At 36.0% G+C, this 26,394-nt stretch overlaps 1 protein-coding gene across 1 annotated transcript; it reads right to left on the reverse strand.

Annotated features, from left to right (window-relative positions):
- LOC109058778 (protein Shroom1-like) lies at window positions 1-26,163 on the reverse strand. The gene is made up of 8 exons (XM_042747690.1): window positions 26,010-26,163; window positions 5,991-8,515; window positions 5,812-5,864; window positions 4,179-4,616; window positions 3,512-4,057; window positions 2,916-3,030; window positions 2,101-2,373; window positions 1-839 (listed from the first exon to the last, which is right to left on the reverse strand). The coding sequence occupies exons 2-8, from the start codon at window positions 8,427-8,429 to the stop codon at window positions 555-557; spliced, it is 4,149 nt and encodes a 1,382-aa protein (XP_042603624.1). The 5' UTR covers window positions 8,430-8,515; window positions 26,010-26,163; the 3' UTR covers window positions 1-554.
- Between the last annotated feature and the right edge of the window lie 231 nt (window positions 26,164-26,394).

Here is a 26,394-nt window from a genome sequence, read left to right on the forward strand (position 1 = left end):
TATTTGAAAAAGTTGCTTTTTTATATTCAAATGATCAAACAAGCAAGATCAGCCCAGTTGAGAGAAAGTAAAGCAACACATTACTTTACACAAAAAGTAGAGAGTAAAACTTAAAATATTGTAATGCATTACTTTCCCCAACACTGGGAAAGATGGCAGTTAAATAATACAGACTTCAGTCGTTTCACCAGACACGTCTTTAAGAGATTCTTCAAAACTGAATTTAAGTACTTGATCATTAAATACACATCCAACATGATAGCGGCAAATGAAATTACAGGACAAAAGGGCATCAGTGAAATAACGAAGCTCTGAAATCATTACAAATGAACACTTAGGATGCATTACAATATCCAAGTGCCTGGTTCCTAAAGAGTATGTGCAGTTTATTATCAAAGGTGCTTCTTTCTTCCGTTTTTGGTCTTGATTTTAGAGTGTCATTCATCTACTTGAAGCTCTCAAGCTCTCTTAAAGCTTTCGAAAGTCATCTTAACATGATTCACAAATATCAGATGAAACCTAGCATCTCAGTCTCTGTGAAACAAACGGCACTTTCAGGCGTTACAGAGCCATGTGCAGGAGGTTGAAGGAGGTAAACTGCAGAGTAAGGCCTCGAGCTGCTCCTCTCCTAAACGCTGTTTCTCATCGAGGTCTTTCTGACGGATGAGTAAAGAGGCCTTGGTCTGAATGAAGCGCCGGTACTCCTGCAGCTGTGTGTCCGTCAGCTGTCTGGAGAGGAAGGCGGAGACCACGCGCTCCCGTCGGTCCAGGTTATCCTTTAAGTCTTTGGCGTCCTCCCTCTGCTTGCACAGGAGACTGTGGCGGCTGTCCAGCGATTGCTGTGGATCGAGGAAAGTTGAAAAGATCACAGTTCTGCTCATTTGTGACCCTGGACCACAAAACCAGTCATAAGGGTCAGTTTTTTAAAATTGAGATTTATATATCATCCGAAATCTGAATAAATAAGCTTAGAATAGGACAAGTTTTGGAGATGCAACTATTTGAAAATCTGGAATCTGAGGGAGCAAAAAAATCTAAACACTAAGAAAATCATCTTTAAAGTTGTCCAAATTAAGTTCTTAGCAATGCATATTACTAATCAGAAATGAAGTTCTGATATATTTATGGTAGGAAATATACAAAATATCTTCGTGGAACATGATCTTTACTTAACATCCTAATGATTTTTGGCATAAAAGAAAAATCGATAATTTTGACCCATATAATGTATTTTTGGCTATTGCTACAAATATACCCCAGAAAATTAATACTACTATTATTCTACAATATCAAATAAGATATTAGTGTTAGCAGTCACACAGAAAACTAGCTACAAGGCAATATAAATGACATGGAACATGAAAATTGCACATTTGTTATAGTCAAGGTTTGTTTTTGTTTTTGTGTAGGTTTTGGTATTTTTCAATTTTATTTAAATCTAAATGACTAGTTTATACCAATAATTTATTGCAAAATAAACACAATCTTTACATTCTTTACAAAATATATTTTCAGTGAAAAAGTGGCCACTAGATGGCCTCAAAGCTCTAACTGCAGCAAATGTATTGGGGGTAAAAAAGTGGGGTTTTTTTTCCAAGCTAATTTTCTTCTTTATGCATTTAGATATAGTATATTTAGACATTAACACCAACAATGCAAAATGTAAGCCAGATGGATTTTGATTGGCCATGAATGTTTTTATCGTTCGTCAGCTGGTCATCGTTCTATGATAATAATAATTCCTGTCATTATTATTATTGTTACAGTTGTAGTGTGAATCCGGGATACTTTGGGGTTTTTAAAACAGGTGTGAGCAACAGAAACAGTTCCTACAAATATTTTTAAATATCATTTTAGTTAAGTTATAAGCTACACTACAGCTCAATATTTTGGTCTCTTCTTCTCACCAAGACTGCATTTATTTAAACAAAAAATAAGGTAAAAAATGTTTTTTGTCTGTTTTGCTATGGAAAATTCTCATTGAATTGTTCTTGCTTATGGCATTAATAATTTTTTTTAAAAAGACTGTCGCTCTCAAAGCAACTTGAGCAGTGTTTAGTGTGTTTAGGGCCCCTCCTGATGATCCACACAAGCACTCACTCTCTCCTCGGCGTCCATGCTGTCGTCGGCAGTGCTGAGGGCGTTCTGCACACGGGCCAGACGGGCCGACAGACACAGCAGCAGGCTGACCACACGCTCCAGGTCCTCTATAAACTGCGTGTAGCGCTCAAGCTCGGCTGACACACAGCTCTCTCGTACCAGAGCCTCCAGAGCATCGCCTCGCTCCCCGTTCACCTTCTCCTCGCTCCGGACGCTGGAGCGCACTTCCTCCAGACACTGCAAGTGCTCCTTTATGTGTGCTATCAGTAGCTTCTGTATGTGACGAGATACAAAGAGAAACCATAGACAAAGAGATATGTTTATTTGGGATACCAGATACTGTATGTGAAAGATTCCAGAATGCAATGTAAGAGTGCAGGTTTCCAAAGTAAAAATCCCATGTGTTTCCCCCACAGACCTTTATAAATCTTTCAGGAAAGATCTACGAACTCTGAGATAAAGATACATGCTTCTCTAGAATCTAATCTGTTACTGTGATGATTTTGCGGTGGCTGTGCTTTAAAATTAAATAGTTATAAGCTTAGTTCAAGTGGAGAAGGATTTTGAAAGTCTGACAGTAATCAGCGCTGAGTACTGTAAAGTTAAACCTGCCTGCTTTAAATGTTTCAAATGGAAAACATTTATTAGAAATTTAAAAAAGGAATCAGTTACATTACATTAATAAAGTAATTGAAATAGTTACACTACTTATTACATTTTAAATTGGGTAACTTGTAATCTGTAACCCTTTACATTTCCAAACTAACCCTCCCAACACTCTATATATATTCTATACTTTTCAGTAATAGGAGTACCTTCTTATCGATGATATCTGTGTTGCTCAGGACATCGTTCTGGTTTGAGAGAACAGATTGATTGTTCACAGAGGATGGAAGGTTCAGTGGTTTCTCACCTACTGGCATCTCAGCGCTTTAAAAACAAATATGCAAAATAAACATGCAGCGGAAATGTCATATTTAAAAACTGATTTGAGTGAAATATGAAGAGCTCTGTATCAATCTCAAAATGTGCTCTGTTCCAAACACACACACAGGAGACTCCAGTCCAGCTTTAATATGCTAATAACACATTAAACATTAAATACATATAACACAAATGTTGGGTTCTATTTATTAGATTAAACCTTTTTTCAGTAGTGCACAAAAAACAAAACAAAAAAACAACTACCTTCCCCCCAAAACTGTATTGGACATTTTAGGTAATTTTTTGGTAAAATACAGTTTTTGGAAGTGAAAAAAACCCACAAAAAAACAAACTACCAGTTACATTTAACAGATTTTTTTTTTTACAGTGTACAGTGAGCCATTTATTTAAATTATATGCACATTTAAAACATAGGAAAGGACAAGATGCTTTTGATGGGTGTGTTTGACAGATGTGCAGTAGTCACCTGTGAGCAGCTTCTTCTGGGTTATTAACCTTCTGCTCCTGTTTTTTCTTGTAGTGCTCCTCCATTAGAAGAGTATCCTCAGACAACAGCTGCTCCATCAGCATGAGTGCTGTCTTCCTATTGGTTACGGGGTAAAGAATGCGAGCTAACGATTGGTCAGCTGAGACCACGTCTCGTACCAGCACCTCCCACTCCAGTTTGTCCGCTGGACAGCTCCCTTCCAACACAACAGGGCCGTCTTCCTTCTTTACATTCCCGTCTTGTTCCCTATTAAGTGCAGGTACCAGGCTGGACTCTGTTTCCTGATTGGCTGGAGGTGTTGTGATAGGTGTGGTTTCGTTCTTATCAGATGGGCTACGCGGTGCATTCTGGGGTTCAGCAGAAGTTGCTGTTTCAGTAGCTGGACAATAGTTTGCCTCTGTCTTATTTATCACAGAAGCTGAGATCCACAGACTGGGATCTGTCGTGACTCCGTGACCGAGAGAAACCTCTTGACTAGAGAGAGATGTCTCACTGTTATCTTGAGGACAAACGTCCTGCTGCTTGCTGTAATATATCAAAATATACATCATATTAAAAGGATACCTTCAATACAGCCACACAAACAAATTTAATGTTGTTTTTTTAAAAAGTCTCTTATGCTCATCAGCAATGGATTCAGATATACCTGACTTCCGGCATGGAGTGACTGGGCATCGACAGATCCATGTCTTGTTTATTATTTCGTCCATTGTGTGAAGCTGTATGGATTTCATCATCATAGGAGGACACATGCTTTACAAAATGGGTTAAGAGCAGGTTCTCAGGGCCTGCAGGAGAGTTATCCATGTGTTCTCCAGAGCTGGGAATCCTCCTTTGTGAGCGCCTTCCTTTAGCAAGAAATGACATCGTTCCCCTCTCTGTACCAGGCATGACCTGGCTGCCCTGCACTTGGTCAAGCTGCTCTGAACTCTTACTGAGAACTTCAGGTCTTGTGACCCTGGATACACCAAGCTCTTCCATAGATTTCCCTCTTGAAGCTCTGACTTGTACGTGCCGCTCATCAGGGACAGATGCTGTGCGACTGTGATGGACTACTGTGTCTTCCTCTATTTTCCTTTGAACACTGAAAAATAATTCAAGGGATTTTGTTCAGTAAAATGAAGAACTAAAATGTCTAATTGTATATCTTTAGTTAAGCTTGATGACATTCAATTTGTGGTAAATAACTATTTAGCTAAATAGCCATGAAAGCTGGATAACTTTCCTGAAGTAAATGCAAAGTGACGTATTGATCACAAGCTGTTTTATTGGCGTCTTTTCGCAGTTGAAACACTTGTACTGTATTTTTACACATGCCTTCTGATGTTCATTCATGTTTATTTCACACTATAACATATAACATATTAGAGTGCTCCGATGGACTTGTGCTTTGTGCTAATGCTTGATCTGTCATGTCATATTTAAGATCATCAATACAGCATTTTTTTTTTAATATTTTGATAAAATGTAAATTATTTGAGAGCTGAGACTAAAGTAAACACCACAAAAGCACTTTGCGATAAATGGAGGGGAGGCACATTACAAATAGTGTTTGATGAAGGTTAAAAACGTGGACCTGGCAACCCTGACTTGAACTACAGGTGATTCATGGGGTCAAATAGTACCTGCGTTAACAGCTTAATTTTTTAATGAAATTGCATTAATGCATTATTACTGCACTAACTTCAACAGCCCTATATTCTACACAAGAGACATTTGAAGTCTGACATTTTTTTGCACCCTTTTGATTGACAGGATATAATTTGGCTCTGATTAACGGTAGGGCTGGGCGATATATCGCATGCGAATGTCACGCACATTTCGTCAGTAAAGCCGGTTCCCTGATTAGCGCTAAATCGCCATAACATCACTTCAGATGGAGCAGCAAATAAAACACAGATAATTAACTCACTGACAAGCTACGCAATATCACGTTCATTATCGAAGGCTATTCATCTGCGATAATGAACGCGATATTGTGTAGCTTGTCAGTGATCTATGGCTCTGTCTATTAAATGCCGCTCCATTTGAAAGCAGGTGATGGCGATTTAGCAGTAATCACGGAACCAGATTTACTGACTAGATGCGCACGATCATATCGTTCAATATATCGCCCAACCCTAATTAACGGTTGTTTTTAAACGATCAGCCGATAATTGCTTTAATCAGTCGATACTGATTATTGGCCCATACATCTGTGCATCCCTAATAATAAATGCAGGACAAAGATCTAACTTTTACCGCTATCCTACTCAGCAATAAGTGCAATAATATATCACCTTAAAATAGCCTTATTATGAATGGCTGAGAACTCGTCTGGATGTTTCCGAACCTATAGAAAAAGAAAAAATTATGCAAATACAGCAATATGAAAATCTACATGTTAGTTGTGGATCTTATTATTTTAACTGGAAATCCACGTAAAACTGCAATTCTATTGAACATTTTTATAAGATACCTGGAAAGCATGGGGAGTCGATGTGCTTCGGGTCCGAAAGAACTTAGGTTGTTCAGGCTGGTCAAGGAGACTCTCCACAGAGGCAGACTTCCCTGCTGTAGAGGACTCCTCTCTCCAGCTGGACTGCCTTGAGTGCTTAGCAGTGATGAACTGGGAGTATTTAACAGAACTGGACACGGAGTCAAGAATCTGACCTGCGGAGAGAGGCCTGTCGAGCTTCTTGGAGTCTGACAGGCCAGAATTATGTCTGGAGCTCTCTGCAGTTGAATCCCTGTGGCTGGGTACTTGTAGAACTGGGCGCTGGGGCTCAGCAACCTTTTGACCGGTTTTACGTTCCATGTATGCCACTAAGGCTTTATGCTGAAGGTGCTTCATAGATGATCTTGAAAAATTGGAGGCAGACATAGCACGTCCCCGTGTTTCGAACATCTTCCATCTAGCAGCCACTAGACTGTGATCGCCCTCTGAGAAAAGACCTTCTGCTTCATTGCCAAGAGAGTGACAGGTCATATGAGCCGGTCCATCTGCCAGCTGGTGTAGCTTCTCAGGCTCAGAGTGAGAGAGCTTCTTCTGATCTGCTGTCAAACGCTTCCTACTCCCTACTCGAGGCACTTGCGGTTGAGCAATATTCTGTGGCTTCTCAGTTTTTTTTCCAATTGCCTTCTCAATCTCCAGACTAGGGTCCTTGCTGTACTCTTGAGGATTGTGTAGTTGTGGCACGGGAGTTGTCTCCAAGTTAGGAAGTTTGTCTTGTAATGAAGGACCGGAAGGTTCGACAGAAAGCTTTTTATCTGTCTGCTGCTTGATCCTGTGGGGCTGGGAAAGCTGCAAATCTCTCCTTTTAAATGAAGTCTCCCTCAAAACCTTGGATTGGGCATCTTTCAGTTTCTCCTTATAATACTTCTTGTAGGAGTCATCTAATGTACCGCATTGGTAGTAGAATTCTTTTGGCTGTTTATCTTTAGACATTTCACTCTGCCTATATTCGCTGCTGGGAGAAGCTTGCTCATCATTTCCAGATTTCTGTTTATCTTTGACGCAGTCAGGATTCTTGACCTCTTTACCACAGTCATTATTGTTTTTTAACTTGTCTGTATATGACACCCTGTTTGCTCCTGTGAGGTGATATAACAGTGGGGTAGCCTCCTTGCTGATCTTGTCACTTGGGATATCCAGTTGGGGCTGTCTCAAAGCTCTTGTCATCGGTTCCTCTTTCTTAGGGTGGCTGGTATGGTCTTGCTTAATTTGAGCAGGGTTCATCGTTGTACCAACTGAATTGTCCTCTGGACCACAAAAGAAGATAGGGTGGCTGGTGGAGTGATGCCTGCCAGTTTCTCTACTCATGACCCTCTGGTCCTCCACACCTTCAGAAGTTTGCTCTGACTTGAAAGATGAATGAAGTGCCTTGTCATTAGGATGCTCCACAACTTCATTCTGAATGCTGAATTTGTGTTCCTCTTGGAAAAACAGTCTTCCGCTCGGACCATCAGGACAGCTCTGCCTTCTACGCTGAGCTTTATAAGACCACTCACTGGGGGTTTCCACGCTTGCACCGTCACCAACACCTTGAACGACACTAGGCTCAGATGACTTGAAGACACCGGTAACAAAATAAAACTGTCCTTTGTGCTGAATACTCCCACTGATCATGTTCTGCGGCATATTGCAGGAACTCACAAAACACTGGTGCTCCGAAACAGGTCCACCATAAGCTGAATGCGACCTCTTCCGTTGGGTTTCAGATTGGCTGCTCCTAGACTGCTGCAAGTGCTCTGGTTGACAGGTTTGCTGGGGGAATCTATTTAAAATTCCTGTAGACTTTGGTGGATCAAGCATCTTGTCCTCATGGTCTTGCATGAAGTGATCTTTAAGCTGTGAAAATGTGCGACCATAGACAGGCTCAGCCCGGACACCACAGACCTCTGAATTACTTGTCTGCTGCGAAGTAGAAAGGTCAGCAAGTTGTCCTTCTGGACTCTGACGTGCCCTTGAGTTTTCAAGGTTCCTGGTTGTTACAAAACTGTTCAGACGGGCAGGAGGTGGTGGTGGTGGTGGTGGTAATGGATGCGTATGAACTGGTGGATCTTCAATGTCAGAGAAGCCACCGCTGCTCCAGTGATGCTCTTGTGCAACGGTTTCCATGGAACGGTAAAGGTGGTCCATGCTCTTGGAATCTGAATTAAGAAAGCTTGGGCTGTATTTACCTTTGCAGTGCAAGTTTTGTGACTGGAGTTCATCTAGTAGAAAAGGAGAAGGGTAATCAGGGACTGTGGAACCACCGGAGAATGAGCTATAGGCTGAGTCGCCTTTGCTGTGGTGATGGTTATACTGATCAATACTACTACTGGACTTGGCCGGGGAAAGTCGACTGACCGGAAGACTCAGAGGGTGTAGGTCAAGGTTACTCATCCTCTCAAAGTGGAAATGATAGGAATCCATTTGGACTATGAAGTGGAATTGTAGACCCAGGTGAAATATTTCCTTACTGTAGTTACAAAACAGAATCCACAGGAATTAGGCGTTACCTGAGAGAAACAAACATAAGCAATTGTAAAACTGTCAGTTTGAAGAAAAAAATCCTATTGACCACAATACACACCACAATACAGATTTTTTGCATTAACTAAATTACTAGATCTACATTGATTGGTGTTAATGATTAAGTTGTTAATGAGATGGGTTGTGGCCCAAATTACTAAAGTACACTATGTAAGTATAGTATGCTACCATCTAGTGCAGGGGTGGCAAACTCCGGTCCTGGAGAGCCGCAGCCCTGCAGAGTTCAGCTCCAACCCTAATTAAAACTCACCTACCTGTAGCTTTCTTATAACCCTTCAGACCTTGATTAGCTTGTTCAGGTGTGTTTGATTAGGGTTGAAGCAAAACTCTGCAGGGCTGCGGCTCTCCAGGATCGACGTTCACCACCCCTGATCTAGTGTATGATGTTTAGAAGGTTATTTTGTCATCTAGCATCATCTGATAGCCTGCCCTTTTTTTACTACATAACACTGTGTCCCATAGACTGTAAAGAAAAATGGACGATATGTCTCCACTTCCTTCCACTATAGAAAAGTGAAGCCAAAGCATCCAAGTATGGCTGGTGTCATCTTGTCAATTTGATGTCATTTGGAGCTGGAGTCTACGCAGTATTAATTGATTTGGAGCCAGAGTCTGCACAGTAGTAAAAAGTGAGGTGGAGCCTCGGTTTCAAAGACCTGCCCAAACTCCAGCAAACCCAATCGCAAGCTCACAATCATGACACTACATCCCATTTTTATAGCATCAAATAACTAACTAAAAGCAAACTTATTCGAAAAATGAACACTTTAACAAACATCAGCATGACAAGAACCACCTAAAATGACAGAAACCATCTTTGGAAAATAAAATTAATTACGTGTAATTTGATTTTTTTTAATTTGGCTCATGTTACGTCACTTTTTTTTACTTGGAGAGGGTTTATGACCTATACTGCACCCATCCACCAGATGGCGATCAAAATGTTTCGGCTTCACTTTTCAGGACGTGTGTGACAGACTAGCCATGCCCTGACCAGACGTGGCATGACAAGATTCCAACAACAAGCAAATATCTGTCCACACCAGATGCGGTACGACTACATGACAAAATCAATCAAATTTCACAGCCAATCAGAAGCATGAGTGGGTGGGCACTTCACTCCCAATGGAATGGATAAGTTTACAACCTAATTCATAAATATGAATATACCTTAATATACCTTTTAAACATTATTAAATGTACATACTAAGTGAACGTATTTTTATGGAATACACGTTTCGAGTTCACCATTTTAACGTACGTTTAATTTATTTTCAGGATCTGAGGTACTATGTTTTGTTGCTTTCAGTATGGCTATAAAGGTCATGCAAAATGACATTCAATTCAATTTTCAATTCAAGTTTATTTGTATAGCGCTTTTTACGATACAAATCATTACAAAGCAACTTTACAGAAAATTAAGTTTCTACAATATTTAGTAGTAGCTTATCAGTGGTGATTGTCAGTTCATGTGCATATAGCAGAAATGTTCAGAAAAATCAATAAGAAGACGTAAACAAACAGACGATTAACACTATTAACAGCAATTATGCAATCAAAAATATAGCAAAATGTGGTAGTTCTGTATTTTGTCTCTGGGTTAGCATCATCTGAGGTCCTCATTCAGACTCACATTAGACACTGTTAACATTAAATAAAGAACAAGTGCCTGTGATTATCATTGTCAAAGCTTGTGTGTTGTTGTTCCAGAAGTCACAGAAAATAGGAATTGTTTAAAAAATAGAATCCCTCGTCACTTGTTGTGTGTCGCAGCTGGTTAGGAGCGAAACTCTGATTAACATGGAAAATATACCTTCACATGTCACGGCATTACATTGCGTCTGGTTAGGACATGGTGTAAAGAAAGCTGCGATTTCAATATGAATGCACAACTTAATCTATTCACACAACTATACTACAAAATGGCATAAAACAGTGCATAAGTAGGCCTACACCAACTGGGACGCACCTATGAACTCTATGAGAGACCTGTGTGAATTACAACTTCCTCCCCTGTAAGAATGTGTTTGAACTCAAGTTCAAGTGTAGTGCTTGGTACAACGCAGTACTCTAAAAGTCCCCTAAGATAATTACGAAGCAATCTGATTTCAGCCTTCATGTGCAAAATTCTTGTAATTCCAAGCTCTTTCCTTGAGCCCTATTTACCAGCTCGCTGTCAGGATGACTTAACCTAGTAAGTTCTTTAAAGGACGCTTGAAAGCTTGCATGACGAACATTTGCTTTTTTTTATGAACTAATGAGGAAACTGATGAAACTGGTTGGTAAAGTGTGTAACAAAGTGCAGAATGTCAAAAATGCTTAAACTGCATGTTTTTAGACATACTATAGACATAGGAGCATGTAATTAGATTTTACAAAACTTTTTTTTCTTATTTTTTAAAGAAAAAGATGTAGAATAATGAACAGCGGCACGGTGATCAATGATGACATCCTTAATGAGAGTCCTGAGGAACAGGTGCTTGGATGGGGGAATGATTGAAAATGTCTAGAATGCAATTTTAACCAGGCTGAAACATTTTTGGCAGTAATCATGTGAGAACTCTTAGATGGATTATGTACTTTAGAGAAATTCAATGAATGCCAGATTTATAAAAGATTCCACCTTAAATTTATATATGCACGTCTTTAATCAATTCAAACTGCAGGCATTACTTTTATATATACTAGTCAGCATTTGAAGTGGAACAAAACCTTTCATCAAAGTTCTCCTAAAGCCAAAATGAGTTCAAAAAACTTTTTTGATCCACGTCAAATGTTGACTACTGTACTATAACATAACTAAATATGTTAATTTTGAACCTCTGTGATTCTTCTATCACCAGACAAAACTCTATGATGTTCAAAACTGAGAACAAACACTGTTTTTTTGATTGACAGTGAGAACATTATGCCCTATTTACTGTACATATTCCAGTATATAAACATGGGTTTTTGTGTGCAGGAAATGCTGCATAAAGTTCTGGGCATGAGTACAGAAAAACATTCAATCGGAAGGAAGCACAATGCAAGCTAGCGACGATATGTACAAGAGCTAGAGGAAACTACAAATGTTCTATATCCGGGACAAACTTTGTTGATCACATTCAGTATAAATTTATGAAGCATGCTAGTCTGCAACAGTAACATACTTCTGTCTTGTCAAAAGATGTATACTACTGTATGCTAACTGCAGTGAGAAATGACACCAGGCTTCTCAAAGTAAGAGTTCAGAAAACCCAAGACTTCAAGAGAGAGAGAGAGAAAAAAAGTAGTCAAAGTCTTTAAACTTCTCTGCAGGCATATCCTGGAAAACATTCTCCGCTGGAGTTTACTTTGATTGGCTGTTTGGTGAGCGCAGCAAATCTCTCCTCAGACAAACGCCGGCAGGATGGGCCTCCTGTCTGTGACGTCCACCCCGAGAGCGCACAATGGGTGCAGCAGAGGGAATATTTCACCACTGATAATGGTGTCTGAGGAGTGAAAAAAGCTTCAGAATAAAGAGGGCCCCGGTGCCATTTATTCCCAGAGTCCTCTGCACAGAGAGAGCTGCCAAGCAGGACATTTTCAGCACAGACCCTCTCAGAGATGGGCCGACCATCCCCGCGAATACTGTAAAGACTTCATCATCCAGCCCATTATTCCATTCAAAATCATTTGAGCTGGTAGCACAAGAAGAACTTATGTAGAGCTGTTGTTGTAGGAAATGTTATTGTGTTACCAAAAGAAAAATCACCATGGTTTCTCCTAGACAACAAGAAGTTTAAAAGCAAGATTTTTTTTTTTTTTGTAATCTTACTCTCAACAGTTTGGAAGCCCTTTTCTGCAACTAAATAAATGAAAGTTTAAATAAAAAAAAAAAAAATACAAGTAGGGTCCTAAGAAATCCATTACATTTTTTCCCAAATTCCATTTTATTTTATTTTTTCCAAATTCCATTTTTTTTCCATTTAAATTTTCCTGGTTTCCTTTTTTTTTTTCATTTTAATTTCCGTTTTAATTGTTTAATTCAATTTTATTAATCAAAATGTCTAATTAATTGAAATCATATAACTTATATTATATATTAAACAGCAATTTATTAAAAAGTTTAACAAAAATAAAAATTTTATGGCCCTATAAAATATATATTTTATTTTTTTCTCAAATTAAATTTTATTTTTACCCAAAAATTTTTTTTACCAAATATTAATAATCAAAAGCATTTCTAATTAATATATTTTTAGAAAATTATAATAATTTATTATCATTTTATTTATTTATTTATTTCAAGAAATTTTGTGTTGTGTATTTACATTTTTCTGCTAAATAAATTCTGGTAAATATTCCTTTAAATGAATGTTTTAATGATACATTTATTAGTAGTAGTTATTATTAGTATCATTACATTAAGCAATATTTCTGTCACAGTTTCTTCAAGTTAAACCGAACTTTTATTTTGAAGGGTTGCTGTTTGTATATGATATGATGAGTTTTTTCTCAAAAGAAATGGTAAAGTGCTCATGAAGTGACTCTCAGAGCAGTTCTAGAGATCATGTTTATGTGTTCATGTACTCGTATATTGAGGCGGCAGAGACTGAGACTGTCCCTGTTTTCCACATCGCAGAAATCATAGGGGCCCAACCATCTAGCTGACAAGACCAAAGAGTTAAACAACCTAACACCTCTGTGCATCACGTTCATGCCTAATGTCTTTTCTTCATTGTGAGGAATCCCCCGCAGGTGCTGCCACCTCACAGTTAATCTTCTGAGTTCACTAAAGCCTCTGACAAACAAAGGTGAGCTATTCTTAACCTTACTCAAACTCAAAGTATTCAAGCGCCATCCATCATCACCTGTTCTCATAAACAGGTGATGAGATCTCTTGACAAAACAAGATAATGCTAGCAGTTGTTGACGTGCGATTAACAAAGAAAAAGCCAATTATTTCACAATTACATTTTTATATAATGTATATTACTGGTAAATTAACAGAGAACATTAACAAACATTAGAAACAATATAAACATGTATTTCAGATCCATTCACTCTGCAACAAATCCTTTAAATTTAATGGTTCAGAAAAGAAAAGGAATTAAAAATATAAGTATAAACATTATTGCATTTATTATATAATAAATCTCCTTTAGACACCAAGAAATTTAAATTTTTTCTTTTTGAATATAAGTTACAGTAAGCTTCAGATGATAAGAAACATGACTTGTAGTACTGAAAATACAGTACGTTTGATAAAAATAGGTTTTTTAAGTATTTTGTATTTTTTTACTGTGGATACTGCTATTTGCTACTGACCTAAATAAAAAAATAAAACAAGTAAGGTGAGAATCACATACAAGAAGTTAAGATCATATCATCAGTTTGAAGATAAAGTAAAGCATGAGGAACTATCGAAGAAAAAAATAAACTATAACATCATCAGTTTTGTTTGACAGATACAAAAACAGATTTCTCCAATTTTATTATTATTTTTTAATTAAAACTAAAAAACTTATTTTTTCTTTTTGTTTAAAGGTCAAACTAGGGTGCAATATTTAAATTTACATTTAGTCATTTATCAGACGCTTTTATCCAAAGTGACTTACAAATGAGGAGAACAATAGAAGCAATCAAAATCAACAAAAGATATAGTAGTAATATAGTAAAATTTAGTCTATGGTAATGTCGTAATGGTTGTTTTCTTGAAGTGTGAGCTGACATTATCAAGTATGACACTCACTTTGAAAACAACAAACAAACAAAAACACATCTTGAGAGTTCAAAAGCATTCGCTGTGTGATGATGACATCAGAATGCAGTTAGAACGACCCTAAAAATCAAGTTATGAAAGCAAAAAATATCCCTGTATGTTTTTTTTTTATATTTATAATAAAGAAATGATATAGTTAAGTAATATCACACAAGAACATTAGTTTTCCTGAATGTTAAAAAGTGAGCATGATCACTGTATATTTTTATACAACAGTATAATCGAGAAGTTAATATTGAGCGAGTTATACACAATATTGTGTTTGTTTGTTTTTTCTGTTTAGCCAACGAAAATAGTTCCAAACAGAGCTGGAGCAGAACATTTGCGCTTCTCAAAGCAACACACGACAGTGTTTCGTTCCTGAATGAATCTGTTTTAGAACAAATCGTTTGAATGAATGATTCAATTAATCACTCATTATTTACTCACTTACCGCCACCTACTGGTAGTTTTAGTGTCATTTACTTATACGTGACGGGCCTAAACCAGACAAGGTACAAGCACAAAAACACACTCAGCAAAATATTATAAAAAAAAAAATCTTTTTTTTGAGATATTATGTTTTGTCAGTATTGCACACCACTAGGTCAAACTGAATGTTTTGTGAATGTTTTACTATGTTTAATCCACTCTACAAAATTATTAATACATGACTGAAGTAAATAGCCATTTTATTGTATAAGGTAGGAAAAGCAGTTTTTACCCAAATAATTACTGACATTTTAATTTCCTACCAATCTGTATTTTTCCCCAAATTATGCCAAAAGTGTAATTTATGAATTTAGCCAAAAAAAATTGCATTTACAAATATATTTGTGTATATCATTAATTTTCATGACATTAAGCTGTCGTTAGATTTTAGAAGTAAAATGGATTGTGAATAACGTGACTTTCTTACATCACGATAACATTTTTGATGATTTTCTGACATTTTTGGAAATTATGTTCATTGCTTCTGACCCAGACTTTTAATGCAGTTAACAAGCAAAGGTATAAAGCAGGACCAATGCAAATTATGAAAATACTTAGCAGTAGCATTCGTTAAAAGGCAATTTAGCAATGCAAAAACCTATGGCAATGCTCCAAAACCCTTTTAAAACGTGACTAAACAAACAAGGAATGAACTTTTTCTTTTTCAAGAACATGCTTATGCAAACTAATTTATAAAAGACATACGCGCTACAAAGTAAAATGCAGTAACTATACCAACATAACACTGAACAATTTATAATAATGTACATTTTCTGAATCTTAGATATGCAATTTCAGTCATTTTTTCAGTCATTTTGACCAAAAAAGGCTTTTTGATTCATAAAAATAATGCATTAAAAAAAAATAATCCTTGTAGTTTATTCAATACAAATATTGTTAAAATCAAACACACCTACAGAATGCCTGCAAATATCCTCATCTGGAGAGACAAAACGCAATGCAAAGATTATTCATTCATAATTTGCTGCTGGCAATTTGGGCATATTTCCTGGTTTCTGCCCATATATATATGTATGCTTTACTCATTAACATAATCGGTCAATATTTTTCGACATTAAATGTTAAATTCACTCACTCAGTCCATGATCCACATACAGATATTGAAGGTACTATTACTACAGTAGTTATAAAAAGTTAAATCGGGTCCTCAGCTAGTACTTCTCAATATTTAAAGATTTTGAAAGACGAAAAGAGCCACTTGTTTCTCTGCTGAAAAAAGCATCACTATTGTTTATTATGTGTCCCAGGTAACAGAATTTGACACATTTAAGTCATAATCAATTTAAAACTATTCAAACACACATATTCTCCTGTTAGATTATTTTAAGTTGTGGCTTAGCGAAGGGTCAATTAAAGAATGCCTTGTATAGTTTCTGCCTTCATAAATCCGACTTGTTCAAGTCCGTGGTATTTAGGATAAAATGTGACTGTATCCCTACTTTCGAAGAAAAAATGCGGTCAAGCAAACAAAACCAAGTAAAGCTAAGCCAAGTGTAATGACACACACACACACACAAAAAACAACTCAAATGCAATTAAAACTTTCCAATAAATGTATTAATATTAAATAACAATATATTTTTCTACAGCATTTATAAATCTTTGTTGCTGATAGTTGATAAAAAGCAATTGTTCATTGTGTTTGTTACGCATTAACTAGCAGGTAACTAACGCTTGATTTTAAAAAGGTATTAGATTGTAAATGTTGGAATAAACAGTTTTAGGTGTTACTTTTTAGATTTAGAGTTGCATCATTTCATATTGTTAAATTGGTGTCACTGGCACATTTTATAAGAACACAACTCTATTTGAAATATTACCACCCTGTTGAACATCTCCAGAAAAACAGTTTTACAGATGCACATGAAAACCACGAAAGGTTTGAAGTAAGAGCTAGGCTAAACTTTAACCAGGGAAATGTTTGTGCCAAATTACGACACATTCTTAACATCGCCTCGCTTAGGTTACAGGACAAGGTGAACAAGTGTAACAAAAGACAGCAAACGGATGTGTTGAACCGTTGGGGGGAAATGGCCCTCTTTGAGATTTGACATTCTTTATGTTGCCTTCCTGAAGTCTATGTAGTGGCCGTCCTTTATAGCAAGAACACAACGGAATAAAACGTAGTGGGATCTTGCTAGATCCAGCATGTTTATTGTCAGCCGTGTTAAGGATACTGTGAGGTATAATGGTGGGCCCTGATACTGTTCTCTCATTACCAAAAAACTCACAACTAGAAGCCATGAGAATACAGGACACAGCAGGTAAGTGAAGGGAAAGGCACAAAAGGTGTCCGGATGAGAAAAGGGCGATGAACCTTGACGCAATCTTTTCTCGAGGCGTTCCAGTGATCTAACGCGCCGCACAATTCAGTGATGTCACAAAGGGTCTTTCTTCCCTGTCACCGATAGTTGCTCTAGAAAAAACTAAACTGATTATAGTCAGTCACATCCTTTCATGAAGATGGAGCTTGGTTTCCGTGCATTCCTAGAACTGGAATACAAAATACATTTTACTGTTGTACACGCTTGTGCTTGAGTCAAAAAATCATGTATTCCGCACCTAAAATGTTACTGCAGCTCATAGGATTATTTTCTGTATTATTCTATATTTGATTATATAATTTCTCTGATCATTAATAGAAATGTGTAATTCTTGTAATTCAGGTCTTAAGTGAAATCAAACAGCGGAGAAAGAAAACACATGTGGAGCAGTACATTGGATCTGGGCAGCTCTTAAAGTGACAGCAGTCTAATATTCCTGCTGTCTGTCATTCATGTTAATCAAACAACAAAAGAGAGAAAAACTCTAACTGCTCTTGACTAAATCACTTTTGTAGCTTTAATAAGACAATATACATACAGTGGGTACGGAAAGTATTCAGACCCCCTTAAATTTTTTCACTCTTTGTTATATTGCAGCCATTTGCTAAAATCATTTAAAGTAAATTTTTTTTCCTCATTAATGTACACACAGCACCCCATATTGACAGAAAAACACAGAATTGTTGACATTTTTGCACATTTATTAAAAAAGAAAAACTGAAATATCACATGGTCCTTTCCGTACCCACTGTATAGATTTAATTTAAATATCATTTTAATTTATATATTTTTTTTATACATTTGATTCTTTTTACAATGTATGTAGCCATTTTTATTCATTTGTTCTACTGTAGTTTTTTTTGTTCTATTGCTTGTAATTAGTTTATTATTCTTATTTAATTGCTGACTGTTTACTCATCTTCAGTGAGCTTGATTTTATTTATTTTTTCCTAGTATTCATTTTATGTGATATTGACACTGGTAACACAAATTATGCAATTTCTAAACTTATCAAATTTTGATATCATAAAGACGTTACTTAAAGCAAAAATAACTATATTGTGATATACATCGTTACAGTGAAATAAAATAAATGATATCATGACATAAGATTTTGGGCATATCGCCCACCCCTAATTATTAATAATAATAATTAATTGAGTACTGGTGTGTTTCATCATAGTGAGATGGTCAGAGTTTTATAAATTAATAGGGATGTAACGATTCATGATACTGATTTCACAATATGATTTTCTCATGATTTTTTTAACAAAATGAATTCAAGACAAATTATAAACGGAAAGGTGTTCTTTTATTATTTCTCAGACCAAATGCCGCACATTTCTTTGTGAAATTGAAATTTGTCAAATAACAAAACTGAAAACAAATCCCAAATAAATAAATAACACAAATAAAAGAAATCTCTTCATATAAACAAACTAAGGCTTCGTCTGTGCTCTATTTAAAATTACAGTCAACTCCCGCATTTTAATCATGATTCGTTTAACATCTCAACTGACTTCAACACTCATATTTTTTCAGCCGTTTCGGCGTGCATCGTTATTCAATATAATTTAAGCAATAAAGATATGAGTCTGTGCAGTTACGGGAGTTTTAAGAATTCACTATTTACCTAAAAATATTACAATCACATGGTTGTCTACACTCTCAGAAAAAAAGGTACAAAAGCTGTCACTGGGGCGGAACCTCTTTAAAAGGTACACTTTTGTACCTGTTGGGTACCCATATGTACACTTTAGGTACTTATATGTATCTTTAAGGTACCAGTATGGACTGGTGTGCCTTTGGAAAAGGTACCGCCCCAGTGACAGCTTTTGTACCTTTCTTTCTGAGAGTGACTGAGTGAAGGAGCTCGTGAGAATGCAGTTATATGCCCTAAAATTCAAAACATGACAGCAAAACTGCCTCTGTTTCACAACTATTAATAAGCTGCAAATCAGGAGTTTATTGAGGCAAATAGTGTTAATAGTGACTCCCTAAACTAAAGTTTGACTGATGAAACTTGCAATGCTGACTGATGAAACTTGAGGCTGGCAAATTAATGGCTAATTGAAGAAGTTGGCATTAATTCTGCATGCTTCCCGACAGATGCGTGCTTGTGCACTGTCACTTCTCATGTAACCTAATGACGACTAGCTAACAGCACAGGCACTCTTGTTGAGTCCTTATCAGAGGTAAAGTGATTACACGGGATGGGAATGTGCAAGATAAACTTACACATGCAACGCAAACACATATGGCATTATGTCACATTGACTCGTGTTGTTAACATTCATGACTCGACTTTCTCTGATGATTCAACTTCTGTGGCTAATGTTACTGACAGGAGCTGTGCTGACTAGGACTCGTCACATTACGAGACGGCTTGCACTCGCTTGATTACACAGAAATATTCTGTTTACAACCCATGAGGACAAAGTTTGATTTCTATTCTCCCTTCTTCACAGAGGAACTCAATGAAAACACTTTACAATGAAATACTGTTAAGTATTTCAAGATCGCTAAAAGACAAAAATCTGCAAGGTGCACTTTTCTCCTTTTGCAACTCTGTTGGAAAATAAGCTGGAAAACAGATAAGTAATGCTACCCGGGCAATGGAAATTGCTGAAATTCTCACATTACATTCTCTGAGAGGCCAAGTCAGGTAGAGGCGCTATCAGGTGACACTCACCTGTCAATCAAACCCAGCACAGTAACAAACTAATCAGCTGACTACGTCTACAAAACATACAGATCTGTGGAGATCAGGTGCATTCAGACACTAGTACGGTTCCAGGTACCAAACCCTTATAGTCAGATCCTTCTTTTTCTGGTTTGAAGGCTTTCGATTAATTAATTAGATCAGCCCTAAAACACACAAACAAAAATCATTTACCTCAAGAGAACTTCAAGAGAAAGAAATGTCAGGTCTCAGTTTCTCTCAAAATCAAAAGATAGAAATAAACTATATTTTTGCATCAGGTAATTACAGTTCATTAAAACTCAAATTAAAACCATTAAAAAAACATTTTAATTAACTGAATTAAAATAAATGTTAATTGAAATAAAAAAATAAACACTTTTTTTTTGCTACTAGCCAAGCTAATATGTCTCATTTTAATTTAACATATTTATCATATATTAACAAAAACACATCTGGCAGCACAACTGTTGCCAACATTAATAATTCTAATAATAAATCAGCATATTAGAATGGTTTCTGAAGGATCATGTGACACTTTATACTGGAGTAACGGCTGATGGAAATTCAGCTTTGCATCACAGAAATAAATTATATTTTAACGAATATTAAAATAGAAACAATTATTTTATATTGTAATAACATTTTGCAAGATTACTGTTTTTTTTTCTGTATTTTTTATGAAATAAATGCAGCCTTGATGACCATAAGAGACTGCTTTAAAAAACATAAGTCGTACTGATCCCAAACTTTTAAATGGCAGTGTGTATATATATATATATATATATATATATATATATATATATATATATATATATATATATATATATATATATATATATATATATATATATATATATATATAATATATATATATATATATAGTGCTAAATTTGATTTCTGCTGAAATACATATAGGACACTTATCTGTAATGGGAAATACTTTTGCGTTAAACGTAATGCTCCAGTAGGCTTCATTTTCATTAAGCAAATTAAAGTTCCTTTATTCTTCTTTTGTTTTCGGGGTGAAATATAGTTTGGACATTGTGTGTTTTCTCTTTACTGTTGCCAAGCCTTTCTTAGTCAGGTTAGACATAACCTTAATGTCTGACTGTTCAAACATTCCTTTCTGGATTCCTGTGCACTGACCTTGAGATCGCCGACAGTCATGCAACAAAGCAAACTATGGCAACACTACGAGACCAAGTCAGCCAACAGCATACACTAACATTTGCATGTGTTCCTCTCAAATTTGACTTGCAAATAAAACAGTTTGATGAGCTGAAGAGATCAGGTATGGCACATGTCCTCTGATTGGTTTGCAAAAACACAGAGGAACCACTATAACTCATGTGCTGACACCCCTGAGAAATATTATCTCAGCCAGATCAAAACAGCCAAGAACATTTTCCCACTTGATAACACAGCGCCGAGGTGTTACACATAACTGCTCTTCTATGCTGGAAGTTAAAATCTTCCAAATATTTTCCCCTTGTGCTACAAAAAAAAAAAAAATTTACTAAAATAAATACATAATCCCTTTTTAAAGTAATTTTTGTAATAATTAATTCAAAACATTCCATCAAACTAATAATAAACGTATATGAATAAATGTAAAGAGCTATTAAAAAAGAATATGCAGTAGTTACACACACACACACACACACACACACACACACATATATATTAATACATTTTTTTCTCTATTTTTAAGTCTTAAATTACTTAAAATTTGTGGTTAGTAGCTAAAAGCATTTACATAAAATCCTGGATAATTTCATGTACACTGTTATGGGATCTGTAGCTGTTTCTATTCATAAAAAATCTGGAAGTGAAGTGACAAATGAAAATGCTAAAAGAAGAAAATGGGGAAATCAGAAGAATTTTTAGGATGTGAAGGAATTAAAGGGAACTCTTGGATAAATATATTTATAAAAAAAACTTAATCACATCACTGCATGGATTTTTGTTGATGTGCTTCAAAAAAAATACAATATTAACACATAGTACATGTTTTTGATTTATCTTTTTTGAAGGATAAAATTCTGCACCTGTTCTGCTGAACGACTCAAAAAGATCTTTTTAATGAAACTACATCTAATGGAAAGTTCAGCATAACGAGTTGTTCCTTCTTTTCACTGCGTAGGATGCTTGAAGCCCAACACAAAGGCCTTCAAGGTTAAAACAAGGTAATAGAAGATAATAGCTGCTATTAAAATTCTAATATGGAAGGAATGTGACAAATGTGTTCCATCCCTGCACTTCTGCTAATTACAGCAATGATGAAGAGCAGCCATTACAGTAAGAGACAGAGAGTCGTGTTGGAATAAAACCGATTCAACTCCAGCCTGTTGCACTGCCACAGTTCAGCGCTTGTCAACTTTGCCACCAGGCTTTAGTTCAGAGGTGCATGACTATAGAGAGGGAAGAAAAAGATAAAAACGTGGAGCGGTGGAGGAGGCATGCGGTGCCCCATCTTGGTGTTTGAAATATGCTTGAAATGCACTGTAATTTCAGGATAAATGCCAAGCCTACCACACATCAGCATTCTGAATAGCTCTGTTATGAGCTAAAATGACACTGGTTTTAAGCAGGACACAACAGCGACATGATGCAACAAAGTGGAGGAAACTCTTAGAAACCGAACCTCGAACCGACAGTGAACACAGCTTGCAGTGTGGTTGATAAACTGCAAAGTTATTGAGCTTATTTGGTTTGATTCACCCCCAAATGCATGCCATGCCAGAGTCTGGTTTACTGCCATTAGAAAGTGGTGCGACTTTTGCTGGACAAACAGAGTGGCGTTTTCAGTAGATTCTCCATAACGTACCTAACTGTGTGCATTCTAATGTCAGACGTCTCATGCTGGATCACTCAGAGACGCTGAAGCAATCTGTCATATTCTCTGAGCTTGAGCTGTTTGGATCACGCAGCTTCCTCGTTATGAGTTGCACTCGTTCATGTAGACAGCTCTCTTATTTAATGAATTACAAGAGGGTCACATGATCAGGAGTGCTAGAAGAATGAAGGGACATGAAACGCTGAGATATTTAGGGGTGTTAAGCACTAGGCAAACACTAGTTTTACCACCTTTTCACTTCATATGACAAGTACATTACCAATATTTCTCCTGATCATGGAAGTTCCCCATTCATTCAAAACTATGTTTTCATTTTTGGGTTAAAAGCATCTTTTTTTTTCCACATTTTAATCAAAAAAAAAAACAAACACAAAATGGAAAAAAATATATAGTAAAGACAAATGCTTACTGAAAAATGCACATATTATTATAGGTCTTATTTTTAAACAGACCAGTTATTTTGAAAGTGAACTCTGGAAGGTGAATATGGATTATTGATTTTTTTTAAATTAAATTAAATATATATATATATATATATATATATATATATATATATATATATATATATATATATATATATATATATAAATTTTTTTTTTTTTTTTTATTTTTTTTTTTTTTAAATAATGAAAGGGTGTGTGAAATGTTTTGAATTGAAATATTCACAGCTGAAATATATAACCATGTTGAATTTCTGTCACTAAAAACAAAACAACATACAATACAATTCATAATTATTTTATTTCCATAACTGTGTTTGTATATTTGCATAGAGCAATTCAACATGCTTTTTGTTTCAGAAAATATTGTCATTACATAACTTCCATAACATATTTTCGTATATTTGCATGAAATAACTTCAAAGAACTCCATTAAAAAAAATTAGTAAAGAGGGTGCTTTTTTTTAAAAGGATTTGGTTCCACAGGATAATTTTAAAATTTAAAAAAAAGTAAAAATTTAATATGTAATTTGGTGTATATAAAATATAGTATAGTATATTAATAATAAATATTTTTTTTATTAAATATTAATCTTTATTTTTCTTTAATTTATTTGCTGTGAGATTTAAAATATCCTAAAAATAGTATTAAAATAATTTCTTTAATTTATTTGCTGTGAGATTTGAACTATCTTACAAATAGGAGTAGATTGATTAGAAATAACAATAATAGTCTAATATTAGTTTTAATATATAATCGCCCCTCAGAGCTATCAGGCCTGAAGAATCTTAGACAGCTTCAGTTGATCAGGAAACACATTTAATCACAAAAAAATTAAACTAACATAAAAACCAAACAAACTTACATACTATTAAAAAAATACAGTCCAATTAAATCAATAAACAACCCAAAAATGAAAATGCTGTCATCATTAACTCACCTTCAAGTTGTGCAGGTCAGCCACTGATTTCCATAGTATGGAAAAAATACTGTGGAAGTCAATGGCTACCAGCAACTTGTTTTGGTTACAAACATTGTTCAAAAGAACTTCTTTTGAAGATGGAAACATATACAGGTTTGGAGCTGTAATGATGTGGCTGCTAGAGATTGCGAGGGAAATTTATGCAAAACACACTATGTGTTAACATACAAAAACACAGAGTCAGCAGAACGGAACATAAACAAAAACATATATAAGTGACTATACAAAAACACAGAGTCAGCAGAACGGAACATAAACGGCAATGACATGAGGGTGAGTACTAGTGACAAAATGTTCATTTTTGGGTGAACTGTCTCTTTAAGGTGTGGTCAGATAGATTAAATATTATTTTTGTGGCTTATTCTGCCACAATCTGCACAACGTTAAACCGTTTGTTCACTGATTCACCGAAGAGATTCCAAGAATCATCCAGTGGTTTTCCCAAAAAACATATTTTGAGATCATTCACTCGTTGTGCACATCATGTTGTTCTAAACCTTCATGAAACACAAAAACATTATTTACTGATAATTATCCCTTTTAATGTAGATCTCATATTAAACATTTGTTTTATGTAAAGTTTTATTTTTTATTATCTCACATCACACACCACACCCATACACATCTAGAGTCAAAGTCTTTAACATTTCTCCCTTTGTGCTCCACACTCATACACATCTAAACGAGGAATGAAGTTTCATTTTCAAATGAACTGTTTGTTTAACTAGAGATTAGACAGCAGTCACATCTGGTCAAACTGCTAACCGTTTAAAAATATTTATTACAACGAAAGCTCAGGTGGCTTTGCACCAGATCTGTTTCCCTTCATGCCTGCCTTGCATTTGCCCACAATGGCATTCTTAATGCATGTAACTGACCCATACGGTAGATTCATGTGAGTGTTTTAATATAAAGTTTTTAAATGATTAGTATTATTCTTTTTTTACTCAGAACATCAATGTCAAAAGCTGCTGTTCAAGATCCATTTAACAGTTAAACGAGTTTGTGAGCCTGGATAAACCAGTTTGCATTGAGGATGTACTAAACGTTAAAGTGACACCCAAACAATAAATGCATTGTCTCCATGCAAAAGGACATTGCTGAATGTTACATAGCGTGCAAATGATTATTTACAGACATTCCTTAAGTGATATTGTATAATCGCACCTGTAACAGATACAGGTGTTTTTAACGACAATGCAAGCCAGGGAAGAGCAGTAAAACTTGCTCGTGCTTTCTCTGAATCTGGAAGGTGTGTCTGACACAAGATTTTTCAGTAGGTGCAGATGCATTTGTGTTTATGTGTGTCTTGCATGCAACACGACTCCTAAACCCAGCAAAGCCTGCTAGAGAGAACACGGCGAGGCAGTTTTCAACACAAGACGACTGGACAAAACACCAGTGTCCGGTTTCCAAAGCGGTCACATTTTCACCCCTCTTGCATATTACCAGGTTTACTGAATAATTCTCCTAAAGTGGACTGTGACCCAAAAACAAAACAGAGAGTGATGCAACATATCTGTTATGAACAGACCCTGTGCCAAAGTATATTGCAATCCTCTTATCTCTCTTTCTACACAATTATTAAAAAGAGTCAAACCTAGACTTAAATGAGTTACATTTGTTTTTTCTTTCCCCCATTTTTTTCTCAATGAGAAAGTATATGTTCTTCTGTACAAAAACCCTATTGTGTTACATCCTTACACTTATTAAAAGCCCGTATTAAAAGTACATATATTTGAGTGAACATTAAAACCATTATACAGTTCCTTTTAAAGTGAAAGCATTCCACATAATTGCGGTCTCTATAGTAGAGTGACATCATTTATTATCCACCTGTTGCTGTGAGCCGTGGACCGAAACTATCGTATTTACAAAACGATACCAGCACTTTTAACTCTTAACTCAAACTCTTACCTGCACGCTTCTGTCAGGACGCGACTCATAACACCAGCTGCCGGGTTAACGCCATAAACTGAGTGTTATAAAGCATAATATCTCCGTGTGTCTCGAGGAAAAGTGAAGCTACTGCCAGCGAGCGGGGGGCGGGGCCACAAAGGGGGCGGGGCAATTACAGGAAAAGTTACTGAGCTGTCCATCAATGGCCCTCCTATTTGTTTATGTAAATATTAATGCTGCGTAACTGTACACATGTAATATGAATAGTAAGCCTAGAGTTAAAGTAATAGTTCATCCAAAAAATTTAAAATAGGGGATCAATTACTCACCCTCAAGTTGTTTCAAACCATTGACTTCCATAGTATTTTCTTCTTTACTTGGAAATCAGTGGCTTGCAGTAACT

This window comes from Cyprinus carpio, chromosome B21, assembly GCF_018340385.1.
Source record: "Cyprinus carpio isolate SPL01 chromosome B21, ASM1834038v1, whole genome shotgun sequence".
NCBI classification, from domain to species: Eukaryota; Metazoa; Chordata; class Actinopteri; order Cypriniformes; family Cyprinidae; genus Cyprinus; species Cyprinus carpio.